The 14613-nt window shown below is 37.6% G+C and overlaps 1 protein-coding gene across 3 annotated transcripts in view; it reads right to left on the reverse strand.

The window, feature by feature from the left end:
- Positions 1-2149: 2149 nt before the first annotated feature.
- Positions 2150-14613, reverse strand: part of socs7 (suppressor of cytokine signaling 7) — a 30742-nt gene continuing 18278 nt past the window's right edge. Inside the window, exons 8-10 of one of the 3 annotated variants that reach the window (XM_057844624.1) lie at positions 12595-12730; positions 9580-9696; positions 2150-4709 (exon numbers count right to left, since the gene is read on the reverse strand). In XM_057844624.1, the coding sequence (XP_057700607.1) occupies positions 9594-9696; positions 12595-12730 (239 nt within the window). In that variant the 3' untranslated portion in view covers positions 2150-4709; positions 9580-9593. Of the gene's footprint in view, positions 4710-9575; positions 9697-12594; positions 12731-14613 lie in introns of all 3 variants that reach the window. The other 2 variants (XM_057844623.1, XM_057844625.1) reach the window with 2 other exon arrangements.

Raw genomic sequence — 14613 nt, forward strand, 5'->3', positions numbered from 1 at the left:
AAATATAAGTCCAAAGTGCACATTGACAGCTAAGATGTTCTGAACCGCCCCATCAGAGCAAATAAAACTAAATATGATAAATAAGCCTCCTTAACTCTTGCCTTGCTCTTAAAGATTTGATCCATTTTCTGTTGCATTGCCCTTTTTTTGTCGCATCAATTCAACAAAACGGATAAATGAGTCCAGGCATTTTGCTTTGCTGCATGCATTCGCACATTTACATGACTCATCATCGTCAGACTCAAATAACTGCAGCAGCTGGGGAAACCTCCATGCCGTCCGTGGAATAAAATAAATAATAAATATCGGTGGAAACGGATTACGCTACACAAGCCCTTAATTATGCTTGTTGTTTACAATTGCGTATGTAAGTCTGATGTTGGTAGATTGTTTTCTTGGAGATCTGTATTTTTTTTTACATAGCGTTTTGACAGTTGCTTTCATATTTTCGGCATCAAAGCACCGTTTACTAGAACAGCGTTCCGGCCCTGAATCTTATACCGGAACTGCGTTCCGGCCCTGAATCTTATACCGGAACTGCGTTCCTGACCGTTCTGGCCCACTTTCCACCCCTGGTCATACTCCCATGTGATACATTAAAACTGTTCAGTCCAATCAGACACTCAGATCTCCATTCTCCGTGTCAAGTTTAAATTTTTTCTCCATTCTTGTTGTTTTTTGTTGTCATTGCTCGAAATAAATCAATCGATCAATCAATCAATTAGCTTAACAGGACAGGTTTAAAAAAACAAAAAAAAAAACAATAAACATTTCTGTTTCCAGCGGCTTTGTAATGGATGAATAGTAATAAGATAATGAGTCCAGTTGTGGCTAAACAATAGCATATGACGGCAAGTGCAAGCCGTGCCAATGTTTATCTGTATGTCTTTGTAGCCCCTTTTTTTCTTCCTCCTCAGACAAAACTATGTGTCTCTTGTTGCTCTGCCAATTTGAAGCATTTGCGCGAAAGCGTTCGCATCGACTTCAGTCTTTATAATGAAGGGGGAAAGGGGAAACTGACGTATGCTGTAAAGCAGCAAATTTGACATTTTTTTGTGTGGCAGGGTTCCTGCCACCCTCCTCAAAGTTAACTAGTGCCGGTGAAAGCGATACAGACCCACTCAAGATATAAAAGAGGTGTCATTCAACTAGTTGTCAGTCGACATATTGTCACAAATGTTATGAAAACATTTTGAAAGGACTTACCTAGTGTTGCTTTAAGTTATCAATTGATAAGGTTCTTAAATCTGTTTTTCTAGATGCAATATCAAGAGATGCTTGACTAGAAAAAGCAAGAAGGGAAACTACAACAGAAAAAAAAGAAGGTGAAGGTGGGCAATGTGTAGAGCAGGTCATAATTGGGGTAGAGGGAAAAATGACAGCACTTGCGAACAATGGCGGAAGGGACAATAAATGACGACTGTCTTCCCAACTAACCCGCCGGCACTGTTTCAAAGGAGGCCGACGGGGGAAGAAGTCCGACTCAGGGGCTCAACACACGAGAGGCAACGAGCGATGGCGGAATGCGAAAGCCATTGCCGTTAAGCTGAAAGCCAAGACACGGGGCGCGATGTGACTGCAGCTGCAAGCGACATGCAACCCCCTCTGCCTATGTGCGTTATTGCTCGTCTATGATTAGCTTTTAATTTGGAGGGCATTTGAGAATTTTCAGTCTTTTCTGAGCGCCAACAACTTCCCATGCTGCTGCTTTTTTATTTATTTGTTGGAAATCATGCCGAAAAGTATCATAAAATATATGCTGAGCTCACACTGCTAAAATAATATGCTCCTCCATGTTGATAAAATGTGGCGTGTGGATGTCAATTTCCGGGTTGGCCAGTGTTCTCGCAGGTAATTTGTCGATCAATAAAATAAATCCGTTGCTGATTGGTTGTAGCGCCAGGTGACAGTGACAGAAATACAGTGGTATGAATTCACATTTCTGCATAAAATCACCTTCAGATATGATTTGATCTTTGACAAAGTCACACAGATGAAAAAACAGTGTCTGCTTAAACTAAAACCACCCAAACATTTATAGGTTTTCATATTTTAATGGGGATAATATGCAAACAATGACAGAAGGGGAAAATAAGTAAGTCATCACATTTCATATTTTGTGCCCCCCCCCCCTTTTTGCAGCAATAACTTCAACCAGAAGCTTCCTGTAGCTGCAGATCAATCTGGGACATGGATCAAAGCTAATCTTGGCCCAGTCTTCTCTTCAAAAAGCTGTAGCTCAGTCAGGTTCCTGGGATGTCTGGCATGAATCGCTGTCTTTAGGTCATGCCACAGCATCTCGATGGGGTTCAAGTCAGGACTTTGACTTGGCCACACCAGAACATGTATTTTGTTCTTCTGAAACCATTCTGAAGTTGATTTACTTCTGTGTTTTGGATCATTGTCTTGTTGCAGCATCCATCCTGTTTTTAGCTACAACTGTCTGACAGACGGCCTCAGGTTGTCCTGCAAAACATACTGATAAACCTTTGAATTCATTCTTCCTTTCATGATTGCAAGTTGTCCAGGCCCTGAGGCAGCAAAACAGCCCATAATCATGATGCTCCCTCCACCATGCTTCACAGTGGGGATGAGGTGTTGATGTTGGTGAGCTGTTCCATTTTTCTTCCACACATGACATTGTGTCTTACTCCCAAACAATTACACTTTGGTTTCATCAGACCACAAAACATTTTGCCAAAACCTTTGTGGAGTGTCCAAGTGCCTTTTTGCGAACATTAAACGAGCAACAATGTTTTTTTCAGACAGCATTGGCTTCCTCCGTGTAGTCCTCACATGAACACCAATCTTGGCCATAGTTTTACATATAATTAATGTGTGCACAGAGACGTTGGACTGTGCCAGTGATTTCTGTAAGTCTTGGGTTCTTTTTTTACCTCCCTGAGTATTCTGTGCTGAACTCTTGGCCTCATCTTTGGTGGATGGCCACTCCTTGGGAGAGAAGCAACAGTGCCAAACCCTCCATTTGTAGACAGCTTCTCTGACTGTCGATTGATTAACATCCAGACTTGTAGAGATGGTTTTGTACCCTTTCCCAGCTTTATACAAATCAACAATCCTTGATCGCAGGTCTTCGAGCCATGATGCACATCAGACAATCCCTCTCATCAAGACAATGATTACCAGGTGTGTTTTATAGTGTGCAGGGTAGCTTTAAACCATTCATCAGTCATTGGGCACACCTTACTTAAATTGTTGGCTAAAAATTGGTTTCAATTGCTCTTTAAGTCTCCTTAGGCAGAGGATTCACTTACTTATTTTCCCCCTTCTGTCATTGTTTGCATGCTATCCTCATTAAAATATGAAAATCTTGGAATGTTTGGGTGGTTTTAGTTAAATGAGTTTTTAGATCTGTGTGATTTTGACAAAGATCAGATTACATTTGATGGTGATTTTATTCATAAATGTGAGTAATTCCAAAAGGTTCAGATACTTTTTCATACCACTCTAGAACAAAATTCCCATCTTGACCTAATTTTTAAGCAGTATACTGGTTGATGTCAAAACCGAGAGAATGAAATATAGATTCATAAGTTTGTAGTTTTATGCATTTATTATGAAAGTATTTATCGGTTAAACAGTGGAAATTAGAGGAAAACTTGTTGATGTGCGCCCCTGAATTTTCTGCTTGCGCCCCAAAAATTGTCAGTAAGGGGCCACTGTGCTCATAGTAAAAAATATAAGTCTGGAGCCCTGAATCTGCATTTTGACATTGAGACTCATTTTAAAAAACTTCAATCATTTTTCAGGGGAATAAATTAAACTTGCAGCCCAAGGAGGTTAATGTGACACCACTGAATTGACGGCCAGAAATCATGATGAACCCGATTTCAAGGTTTATTATGTGTCCATTTAACAAACCTCAGCCACAAGAACCCAGCACAAGTAGTATGCCCGGTGACAATGGGCTATACTGCTTGTATGACACTTTTTCCTCCAAGTCTGGTGTCACGTCATTGATTAAAAAGAGGCATTTTTCCTCATATGGGTGCAAAACCATCAAAAAGCAGACGACACAAGTTCACATTTTTAGCTTTTATGTTGACTTAGAAAAGAACAACCATCTTGTGAGAAACACAACGAACAAACACGTTTCAACACATGTAGACGACTCCGGCAGACACGCACACACACATTGTTGTAGCAAAGCATGATGGGAAAGGTGCGCTTGGCCAACACTAGAACTCCCAAAGCCAACCAGCCTTTGCAAAACCCTATCCGTGCCCCCTCCGTGATGGGTCATTTAAGTAGGGGCTGCATTTATCTATCTTTCCAATGGTGCCACTGAGTAAATTTTGAAGGTCTCCTTATACAGGGGAGTCAACAAATTAAAGCACAAAATGAAAATGTTTGTGTATAACTGATGTCGTTTGTGTGTGTGTGTCTGCACTGAGAGCATCTTGAAGCAACCATCATCTCACTGGACAGAAAGAGAGAAAGAGAACTAGAAGGCAGGAGAGAAAAACGAGGAGTGGTCCAAACAAACAACCAAAAAAACAAACAAAAAAAGAAACTTTGTCTGTTTGCTGCTGTTTGGTCTCCAAGCAGAACTTTGAAGAGTGAAACCAGCAAAATTCTCCTTCATGCTGAAAAACAGTCCACATGAGGAGATGAACAAGAGGAGCTGGCACAGGAGCAGCTTTTCCTTTCAGCGAACGTTCACTCCATTTGGGATTCCATGCAACAGCCTAAAATAAAATAATCATCGTAAACAAGTCATGCAAGGATGTTTGTCTTTAATTTTTCATATAAATATACAGTATATATATTATAAAAATCCAAAAACGCTCCTTCTTCTAGTTTTTACCCAAATCACATCATTTATACAAAATTTTGTTCAATTTTTGCTAAAAACCTACGGTTCGGCCAAAATTTGCCAAACCCAAAAACATACCCATTCATTTCTAATGGGCAAAATTCCCCGTTCATTTCCATTGGCCATATTCGCCATCTACAGTAGTATATCAATAGCACAAAAACTTCCCTTCACTCCTATTGATTTCCAACCAAGCAGGGTTTGGTATAGTAGCAAAAAATTTTGCTCAAGTATGAGTAGTGTATGAGTAGCCTTCAAAATAGTATTACAAAAGTAAAAGTAGTCATCCAAAACATGTACTCAAGTACAAGTAAAACAGTATTTGGTGAAAAGAATACTCAAGTAATGAGTAACATTGTAAGCAACTGCTTACAATGTTTGATTTATTTTTTTTTAAATAATCGTATCTGTTTTTTCTCAGCACACAATTATCTTTATGAACTGTTATTCTTAAACTTTGAAGAATCAAATAAAAATGTGTTAAAATTGTTTATTTTTACCCAAAATTGATAGTGTGCCTTATCTATGAATATTGTTTGTGCTTAACCCTTTAGCACCGGACGTGTCGACACGTTTATACATCCCATCTTTGAAATCTCATCACGCTGTAATTACGTCACCCACGTGCCAGTGGTTGGTCTCATTTGAAAGTGCAGAAGTTGAGGTCAACGGCCATTTTTATTTGAAGTCAATTGACCAAGTAATATGGGACATAATGTCATTTGAGTTTCATAGTTTTATTGCCCTCATAAATAAACGTTACAACACTGCATGGACCTTGTGTTTATGTCCTTATTTCCATCATTTATTGTTTTTTCAAAACCGAAAGAACCACGAAAAACTACATATCCTAGGAGCCATTTTGAGGTCACGAATGACGGACGTAATGTGAACATTTAATAAATTGCCGAGCGAGGCACCACCTAAGGAGAGGGAGGCAAGGTAGCGAGCGACGGCTGGTTGGTTTGAGCAAGCAACTTTAAAATGTGCGGAATGAATCGAAAACTAAATTTAGCACTAGCTAACGCATTATTTCATCAACTCGAGGAAGAGGATTGGGCCAGATTTTTGGTTGTTTTCTTCGGATGGGTCGGAGAGTTGGGAAGAGTGACAGGCTGACAGCGCAAACGGTGGAAGAGTGGGCTTTGTGACGTAGTGTGTGACGTAGCGCTGTATCCTGTTCAAGGAGAAACAGGGTGGCATGCCTGAAAAAAAAAAATAACTGAACTAGTTTAATGTTAACATTTTTTAAAAGACTTTTTTTCAATGTTATAATTGATATTTTTTTTTCACTTTCAATATTTTCAATTTGTATATAGATGAGTGTGTTCGAGAAGCTTGATTGTATGGATATACATTGGATAAGGCGATGGGTGCAATACCTAACCTCAGAGATATCCTACAAAAAAAAAAAAAAAAAAAAAAAAAATATATATATATATATATATATATATATATATATTAGGGCTGTCAAACGATTAAATTTTTAATCGAGTTAATCACAACTTAAAAATTAATTAATCGTGAATAATCGCAATTCAAACCATCTATAAAATATGCCATATTTTTCTGTAAATTATTGTTGGAATGGAAAGATAAGACACAAGACGGATATAAACATTCAACATACTGTACATAAGTACTGTATTTGTTTATTATAACAATAAATCACCAAGATGGCAATAACATTAACATTCTGTTAAAGTGATCCATGGATAGAAAGACTTGTAGTTCTCAAAAGATGTTATTACAAGTTATAGAAATTTTATATTAAAACCCCTCTTAATGTTTTCGTTTTAATCAAATTTGTAAAATTTTCAATCAAAAAATAAACTAGTAGCTCGCCATTGTTGATGTCAATAATTACACAATGCTCATGGTGCTGAAACCCATAAAAGCAGTCCAACCCCAGCGCCAGCAGAGGGCAACAAAACACCAAACAAACACAAGTAACAAGTAGACATGACGCTGTGCTGTCATTTTAATCTGTTTGAGCGGGGCATGTGCGTTAATTGCGTCAAATATTTTAACGTGATTAATTAAAGCAATTAATTACCGCCCGTTAACACGATAATTTTGACAGCCCTAATACATATATTTCCTATTTTATAATGTTGGTCTACTGTATAGAACCTGTTTTGACCATATTATGTAGAAAGAACAAAAACGCTGATGACCATACCTGCTGTTTCTGTTTTATTTTAGAATATAAAACTATACAGTCTCACTTTTTCTGTTGAGTGTTTATCTTAACAAGTTGAATAAATATTATCAAGCTTCAAAACATTTCGTTGAGCTTGTTTGGTTGTCAACGGGACATTAATACTACAAATTCTGACCAAAAAAAAAAAAAAAAGATTTTTTGTCTTTTTGGGTCCAAAATGTTGATTATAATTGGTCAGTAAAAAAAACTTTTTGGTCATGAAGGCTATGGTGTCCTGAAAAAAGTGACCCAACCAGGCCATTGTGAACAATCTTTGAAATATAAAGGCAACATCAAAGGCATGCACATTGGGAAAAAACAGGCCCAGGTGTTAAAGGGTTAATGACCTCAAACCTATTTTGTTGAAGTATAATTACAGTGCCTTGCAAAAGTATTCGGCCCCCTTGAATCTTGCAACCTTTCGCCACATTTCAGGCTTCAAACATAAAGATATGAAATTTTATTTTTTTGTCAAGAATCAACAACAAGTGGGACACAATCGTGAAGTGGAACAACATTTATTGGATAATTTAAACTTTTTTAACAAATAAAAAACTGAAAAGTGGGGCGTGCAATATTATTCGGCCCCTTTACTTTCAGTGCAGCAAACTCACTCCAGAAGTTCAGTGAGGATCTCTGAATGATCCAATGTTGTCCTAAATGACCGATGATGATAAATAGAATCCAAATGTGTGTAATCAAGTCTCCGTATAAATGCACCTGCTCTGTGATAGTCTCAGGGTTCTGTTTAAAGTGCAGAGAGCATTATGAAAACCAAGGAATACACCAGGCAGGTCCGAGATACTGTTGTGGAGAAGTTTAAAGCCGGATTTGGATACAAAAAGATTTCCCAAGCTTTAAACATCTCAAGGAGCACTGTGCAAGCCATCATACTGAAATAGAAGGAGCATCAGACCACTGCAAATCTACCAAGACCCGGCCTTCCTTCCAAACTTTCTTCTCAAACAAGGAGAAAACTGAACAGAGATGCAGCCAAGAGGCCCATGATCACTCTGGATGAACTGCAGAGATCTACAGCTGAGGTGGGAGAGTCTGTCCATAGGACAACAATCAGTCGTACTCTGCACAAATCTGGCCTTTATGGAAGAGTGGCAAGAAGAAAGCCATTTCTCAAAGATATCCATAAAAAGTCTCCTTTAAAGTTTGCCACAAGCCACCTGGGAGACACACCAAACATGTGGAAGAAGGTGCTCTGGTCAGATGAAACCAAAATTGAACTTTTTGGCCACAATGCAAAACGATATGTTTGGCGTAAAAGCAACACAGCTCATCACCCTGAACACACCATCCCCACTGTCAAACATGGTGGTGGCAGCAGCTTTTCTTCAGCAGGGACAGGGAAGATGGTTAAAATTGACGGGAAGATGGATGCAGCCAAATACAGGAACATTCTGGAAGAAAACCTGTTGGTATCTGCACAAGACCTGAGACTGGGACGGAGATTTATCTTCCAACAGGACAATGATCCAAAACATAAAGCCAAATCTACAATGGAATGGTTCAAAAATAAACGTATCCAGGTGTTAGAATGGCCAAGTCAAAGTCCAGACCTGAATCCAATCGAGAATCTGTGGAAAGAGCTGAAGACTGCTGTTCACAAACACTCTCCATCCAACCTCACTGAGCTCGAGCTGTTTTGCAAGGAAGAATGGGCAAGAATGTCAGTCTCTCGATGTGCAAAACTGATAGAAACATACCCCAAGCGACTTGCAGCTGTAATTGGAGCAAAAGGTGGCGCTACAAAGTATTAACGCAAGGGGGCCGAATAATATTGCACACTCCACTTTTCAGTTTTTTATTTGTTAAAAAAGTTTAAATTATCCAATAAATTTTGTTCCACTTCACGATTGTGTCCCACTTGTTGTTGATTCTTGACAAAAAATTAAAATTTTGTATCTTTATGTTTGAAGCCTGAAATGTGGCGAAAGGTTGCAAGGTTCAAGGGGGCCGAATACTTTTGCAAGGCACTGTATTATACTGCACTAGTAAAGTGTTCAAGACACATATTCATCATTCATCAAACGCACGAAGAACACAATAAAACAAATAGTAAATCAATAAAACTATAATTAGAATGTTAAAAGATAAAAAGCAACTGACAAATATAAAACATTTATGCACTAATAAAAAGTATAAAAATTAATTCAAATCATTGAAGGTGCATCTTACAGTGCGAAATGTTGACACTGTTGCAGAATGCAGATTTATTATTATTAAAACAAGTAATAGCGTGCTATATGAGCTTAAGAATGTGACTACAGTGGGGAGAACAAGTACTGATTGATACACAGACAATGGGAAGACCCATTGGCAGTGTATCAAATACTTGTTCTCCCCACTGTAAGAGCACATATGCACTCTACTGGCTAACTCCTTATCTACAGGGAAATATAAATGCACAATATAATGATTACAGAATCAGTCCTGATCCCACAAAAAACAAACATTGGGCTACCTCCCAAATTATAATGGAGTAACAAGTGAGTGTTTTGGCATCCATATAAGTATACATACGTGCCGTTGTTGTTTGTGCTACGTGTGTGCTTCCAGCGCCGCTCGGATGCTTTTGATTGAGAGGTACATCTCCTCCTCCGGGTCGTAGTAATAAAACTTACTGAGGTACGACACCAGTGACCTGCACATGCACACACACAGATGAAACACAAAGAATCTTAATCTGCAACACTAAACCTGGCTTCCAATGCTGATTTGATACCTTAACCCTGATTTTAAATCTTTAATTTTGAATTGTGAATTCTTCACACATCCCCAAAAGATGCATGGTAGGCTGATTGAACACTCTAAATCCCTCCATAGATGTGAGTGTAAAGTGTTGTTATTCTATATGTGCCCTGTGATTGGCTGGCAACTAGTGCAGGGTGTCTACCCTGCCTCCTACCCATAGTTAGCTGGGTTGGACACCAGCACCCCAGCGACCCCCGTGAGGATAAGCGGTACTGAAAACGAATAAATGAATTTTGAACTCCAACTTCACCTTGAAGTCCGTAATTTTGAAATCCCAAGTGTTCAAAACGCAAGTTTAACTCGCTTTAATTTGAAACCTCAACCAGAGTTTTGAACCCAGTTTGAAAACCTAATTTCAAATGCTAACCTTTGGTCTAAAAAGACTCAAAATTCATGACACTAATCCTGCCATTAAACCCTATTTTAAAATGTAAATGAACCCTTTAAAACACCAAAGTCGCAAAATTGTGACAAGAGCATTGCTGACTCATAGACTTCATAATGGTATTTACGGGTCAGATCGGTCATGCACTGCGCCTCGCCTTAAAGTAGGGGGCCGGCAACTTCAAGCGGACCTATTCACAAAAACACGCACGCAGCGATCTAACGCGGGATTTCTGTTGAAAAAGTACGAAAGCTGTACTGGATACAAACTGGAAGGATTATCTCAGGAGTGATTTGTTCGAGGATTCAAGGTAATTATTATATTTTTCGTACCATGCATGCATTTTGAAACGTTGTGAAAAAAATCAATGGGAGAAATTAGCCGCTACTGCATTGGTATCATAGTTCGCAATATTTACGTAAAATAAATGCTAACTGCACGTTTTTTTGCTTTTAACCAAGAATGGAGACTGTTTTACGTCCATTTCTATAAAGAATTCGGGGATTTAAGCATGTATTCACAAGAATTTTCACCAGAAAAGCTCTGTTTACATAAGGCGGCCGCTATCTACATTCACTAACAGACTAGCGTTGTACTTTGACATATTTACGTATAATAAATGCTAACTGCACTTTTTTTTTGCTTTTAACCAAGAATCAAGACTGCATTACGTCCATATCTAAAAAGAATTTGGGGATTTAAGCATTTATTCACAAGAATTTTCACAAGAAAAGCTCTGTTTACATAAGGCAGCCGCTAGCTACATCTACTAACAGACTAGCATTGTACTTCGACATATTTACGTAAAATAAATGCTAACTGTACAGGTTTTTTGCTTTCAACCAAGAATCCAGAATGTTTTACGTCCATATCTATAAAGAATTCGGGGATGTAAGCATTTATTCACAAGAATTTTCACCAGAAAAGCTCTGTTGGCATAGGGCGGCCGCTAGCTACATTCACTAACAGACTAGCATTGTACTTCGACATATTTACGTAAAATGAATGCTAACTGCACGATTTTTTTTTGTTGCTTTTAACCAAGAATCAAGACTGCATGACGTCCATATCTAAAAAGAATTTGGGGATTTAAGCATTTATTCACAAGAATTTTCACAAGAAAAGCTCTGTTTACATAAGGCGGCCGCTAGCTACATCTACTAACAGACTAGCATTGTACTTCGACATATTTACGTAAAATAAATGCTAACTGCACAGGTTTTTTGCTTTCAACCAAGAATCCAAAATGTTTTACGTCCATATCTATAAAGAATTCGGGGATTTAAGCATTTATTCACAAGAATTTTCACCAGAAAAGCTCTGTTGACATAAGGCGGTTGCTAGCTACATTCACTAACAGACTAGCATTGTACTTCGACATATTTACGTAAAATGAATGCTAACTGCACAATTTATTTATTTTTTTTGCTTTTAACCAAGAATCAAGACTGCATTACGTCCATATCTAAACAGAATTTGGGGATTTAAGCATTTATTAACAAGAATTTTCACAAGAAAAGCTCTGTTTACATAAGGCGGCCGCTAACTACATCTACTAACAGACTAGCATTGTACTTTGACATATTTACGTAAAATAAATGCTAACTGCACAGGTTTTTTGCTTTCAACCAAGAATCCAGAATGTTTTACGTCCATATCTATAAAGAATTCGGGGATTTAAGCATTTATTCACAAGAATTTTCACCAGAAAAGCTCTGTTGACATAAGGCGGCCGCTAGCTACTTTCACTAACAGACTAGCATTGTACTTCGAAATATTTACGTAAAATGAATGCTAACTGCACGATTTTTTTTGTTTTTGTTTTGCTTTTAACCAAGAATCAAGACTGTTACGTCCATATATATAAGGAATTAGGGGATTTAAGCATTTATTAACAAGAATTTTCACCCAGAAAAGCTCTGTTTACATAAGGCAGCCGCTAGCTACATTCACCAACAGACTAGCATTGTACTTCGACATATTTACGTAAAATGAATGCTAACTGCACGGGTTTTTTGCTTTCAACCAAGAATCAAGAATGTTTTACGTCCATATCTATAAAGAATTATGGGATTTAAGCATTTATTTACAAGAATTTTCAATGAAAAAAGCTCTTTGTCCGTGATTCCACTCGGTCAGCTTTGACGGCCTCGCCAACAATGCAGGCCCCCTATTTATTATGTCAATACATTATGAAGTCTATGGCTGACTGTAACAAACACTGTAACAAACTAGAGCTGCAAATACGGTGCCTCATGTAGAACTTTGGAACAAAAGATGGCAGCCATTTTTTGTCACAAAATTCAAAGTTGCTTCAAAACCCCTAATCCACTTTAATGCAAACCCTCATTTAAAATCTTAACCGAGGCTTGAAAACAGATAGTAAATACTGTGTTCACTGACCTGGGCAGTGGAAGTTGTTGGATGTGATCAATGCGCACGATTTGCCGTATACAGAATCTGCAGAGGTGCTGCAGAGACTTGACGTTGCTGAAGCGAGACACGGGATACAGAAGTTGCACCGGCGTCGGAGGAAGTCCTGCAAAACACACCGCCAAAGTAACACAACACCCAAGGAAGAAACATTAAGTCAGGGATAATATGCAATTGATGAAAAACACAAGGTAGAAAAAAAAACAATTTTCTATACAGCTTTGTCTTGGTTCTTGGTCTTTTCTGGTCTAAAAATGCTGTTATTCCAAATGCCGCATTTAAACCTTTAATGCACAAATTATGATTTAAAAAAAAAAATCTCATTCAACTCATTGGCTGCCATTGACGTCGCTCCTCCCAATCAAAATGGATTGGACGTCTAGCGCCATCAATGGCACGCGATGAGTTAAATACTATGACAAAAAAAAAGAAACTTTAGAATGTTACTTGGGGCAGCAACCAGTGTGTATTTCTGTTTTTATTCCATTGTGATTTCATTCATTTACAGTTTTTTTTTCATATTAATTCATAAAATGTGCCATATTGTCCGGACTATAAGTCACACTTTTTTCTTATTTTTTCATAGTGAGGATAAACAGTTCAGAAGATGAATGAATGGATGGGACTTTTTTCACTCTTGCCATTGACAGCCTATACTGTATATGTTTTTTTAGAATAACATAGAATAGAAAGCCTTTATTAATAATAATAATAATAATAATATAATAGAAGGCCATGACAAAAACACAGGTTAAAGTGTACACAGATTGGTAATTAAGTGAATGAGTGACTAGCAGCATGTAGTGATGTAGTAAGTGGTAATATAACAATACGTGTATGACGATTTACAGTGCTCAGACTAGGAGGCTGACTTAATATGCAAATGACAGTTGGTGCATAAATGTAACAGTGCAAAAATGCTATGATATAACAGTGCTCTCAATCTAGTACCCAATTGAGACAGATCTCTGAGAATATATTACTTAGTGAGATGCATGTGACAACGTTGTGGCATTAGCAGTGCAATGAAAGTACAATTGTCAGTGGTGTACAGCAATTTTTAGGTTATAATTATCCTGAAAACTGCTAATATGTTACGTTAACAGATGCCTCTTTGGCCTGTTGTTCTCTATTTTACTATTATTACTTTAACGTACAACGTTTGTTCTTGGTTTCTGATAATTTTTTTTTTTAAATTGTACCCCAAAAAGGCGATTTATACTCCAGTGCAAATGTTTTTTTTTTCCTATTCATTGTGCTTTCTTTGCAACTTACACTCAGGTGCAACTTTATTGTCCTAAAAATACAGTATTGATAATTATAAAAGGTATATAAATAAAAATACAATAATTATAGATAATTTTTAGAAAATGATAACAATAATTGCTAATATTTATTTATTTTTAATGACCAAAAATAGTCACTTGCCCTATAATTGGCTAAAAGTCTTAAGTGCCAACTTTTAAATGACTCACAGTTACAGTGACCACTTTACCTGAAAGGACGGATCGCCCAAGCTAACTATCAAAGACGTACAGTACACCGTCTTCCTGTTCACTGATCAATAATTTAAGGGGGTTTTAAGACAAAGACATCCTCTTACAACGGTTGATGATTGGCTTACTGGAACACATCAATATTCATGAGGGTTTCTATAGGTATCAGCAAATCTCTTTTGATGCTTTTTAATGCCACTTTAAACCAATTTAATGCCCATGCCCAACTGCAGACAGTTTCACCCACACAATTTGTAAGTAGAATTGTCCGGTAATGACTTTTTAACCGATAACCGATATCTCGAAATTGTTCATATCCAAAAATCCGATATAAAACCGTTAGATGCGGTCATGGACTTAAAGGGATCCATTGATAGAAGGGCTTGTAGTTCCTATAAGAAAAACGTTACTATGAGTTAAAATAATTTGATATTGAAACCCTTCTTGGTGTTTTTGTTTTAACAAAATTTGTAAAATTAGTCTAACTAGTAGG

This window comes from Corythoichthys intestinalis, chromosome 8, assembly GCF_030265065.1.
Source record: "Corythoichthys intestinalis isolate RoL2023-P3 chromosome 8, ASM3026506v1, whole genome shotgun sequence".
NCBI classification, from domain to species: Eukaryota; Metazoa; Chordata; class Actinopteri; order Syngnathiformes; family Syngnathidae; genus Corythoichthys; species Corythoichthys intestinalis.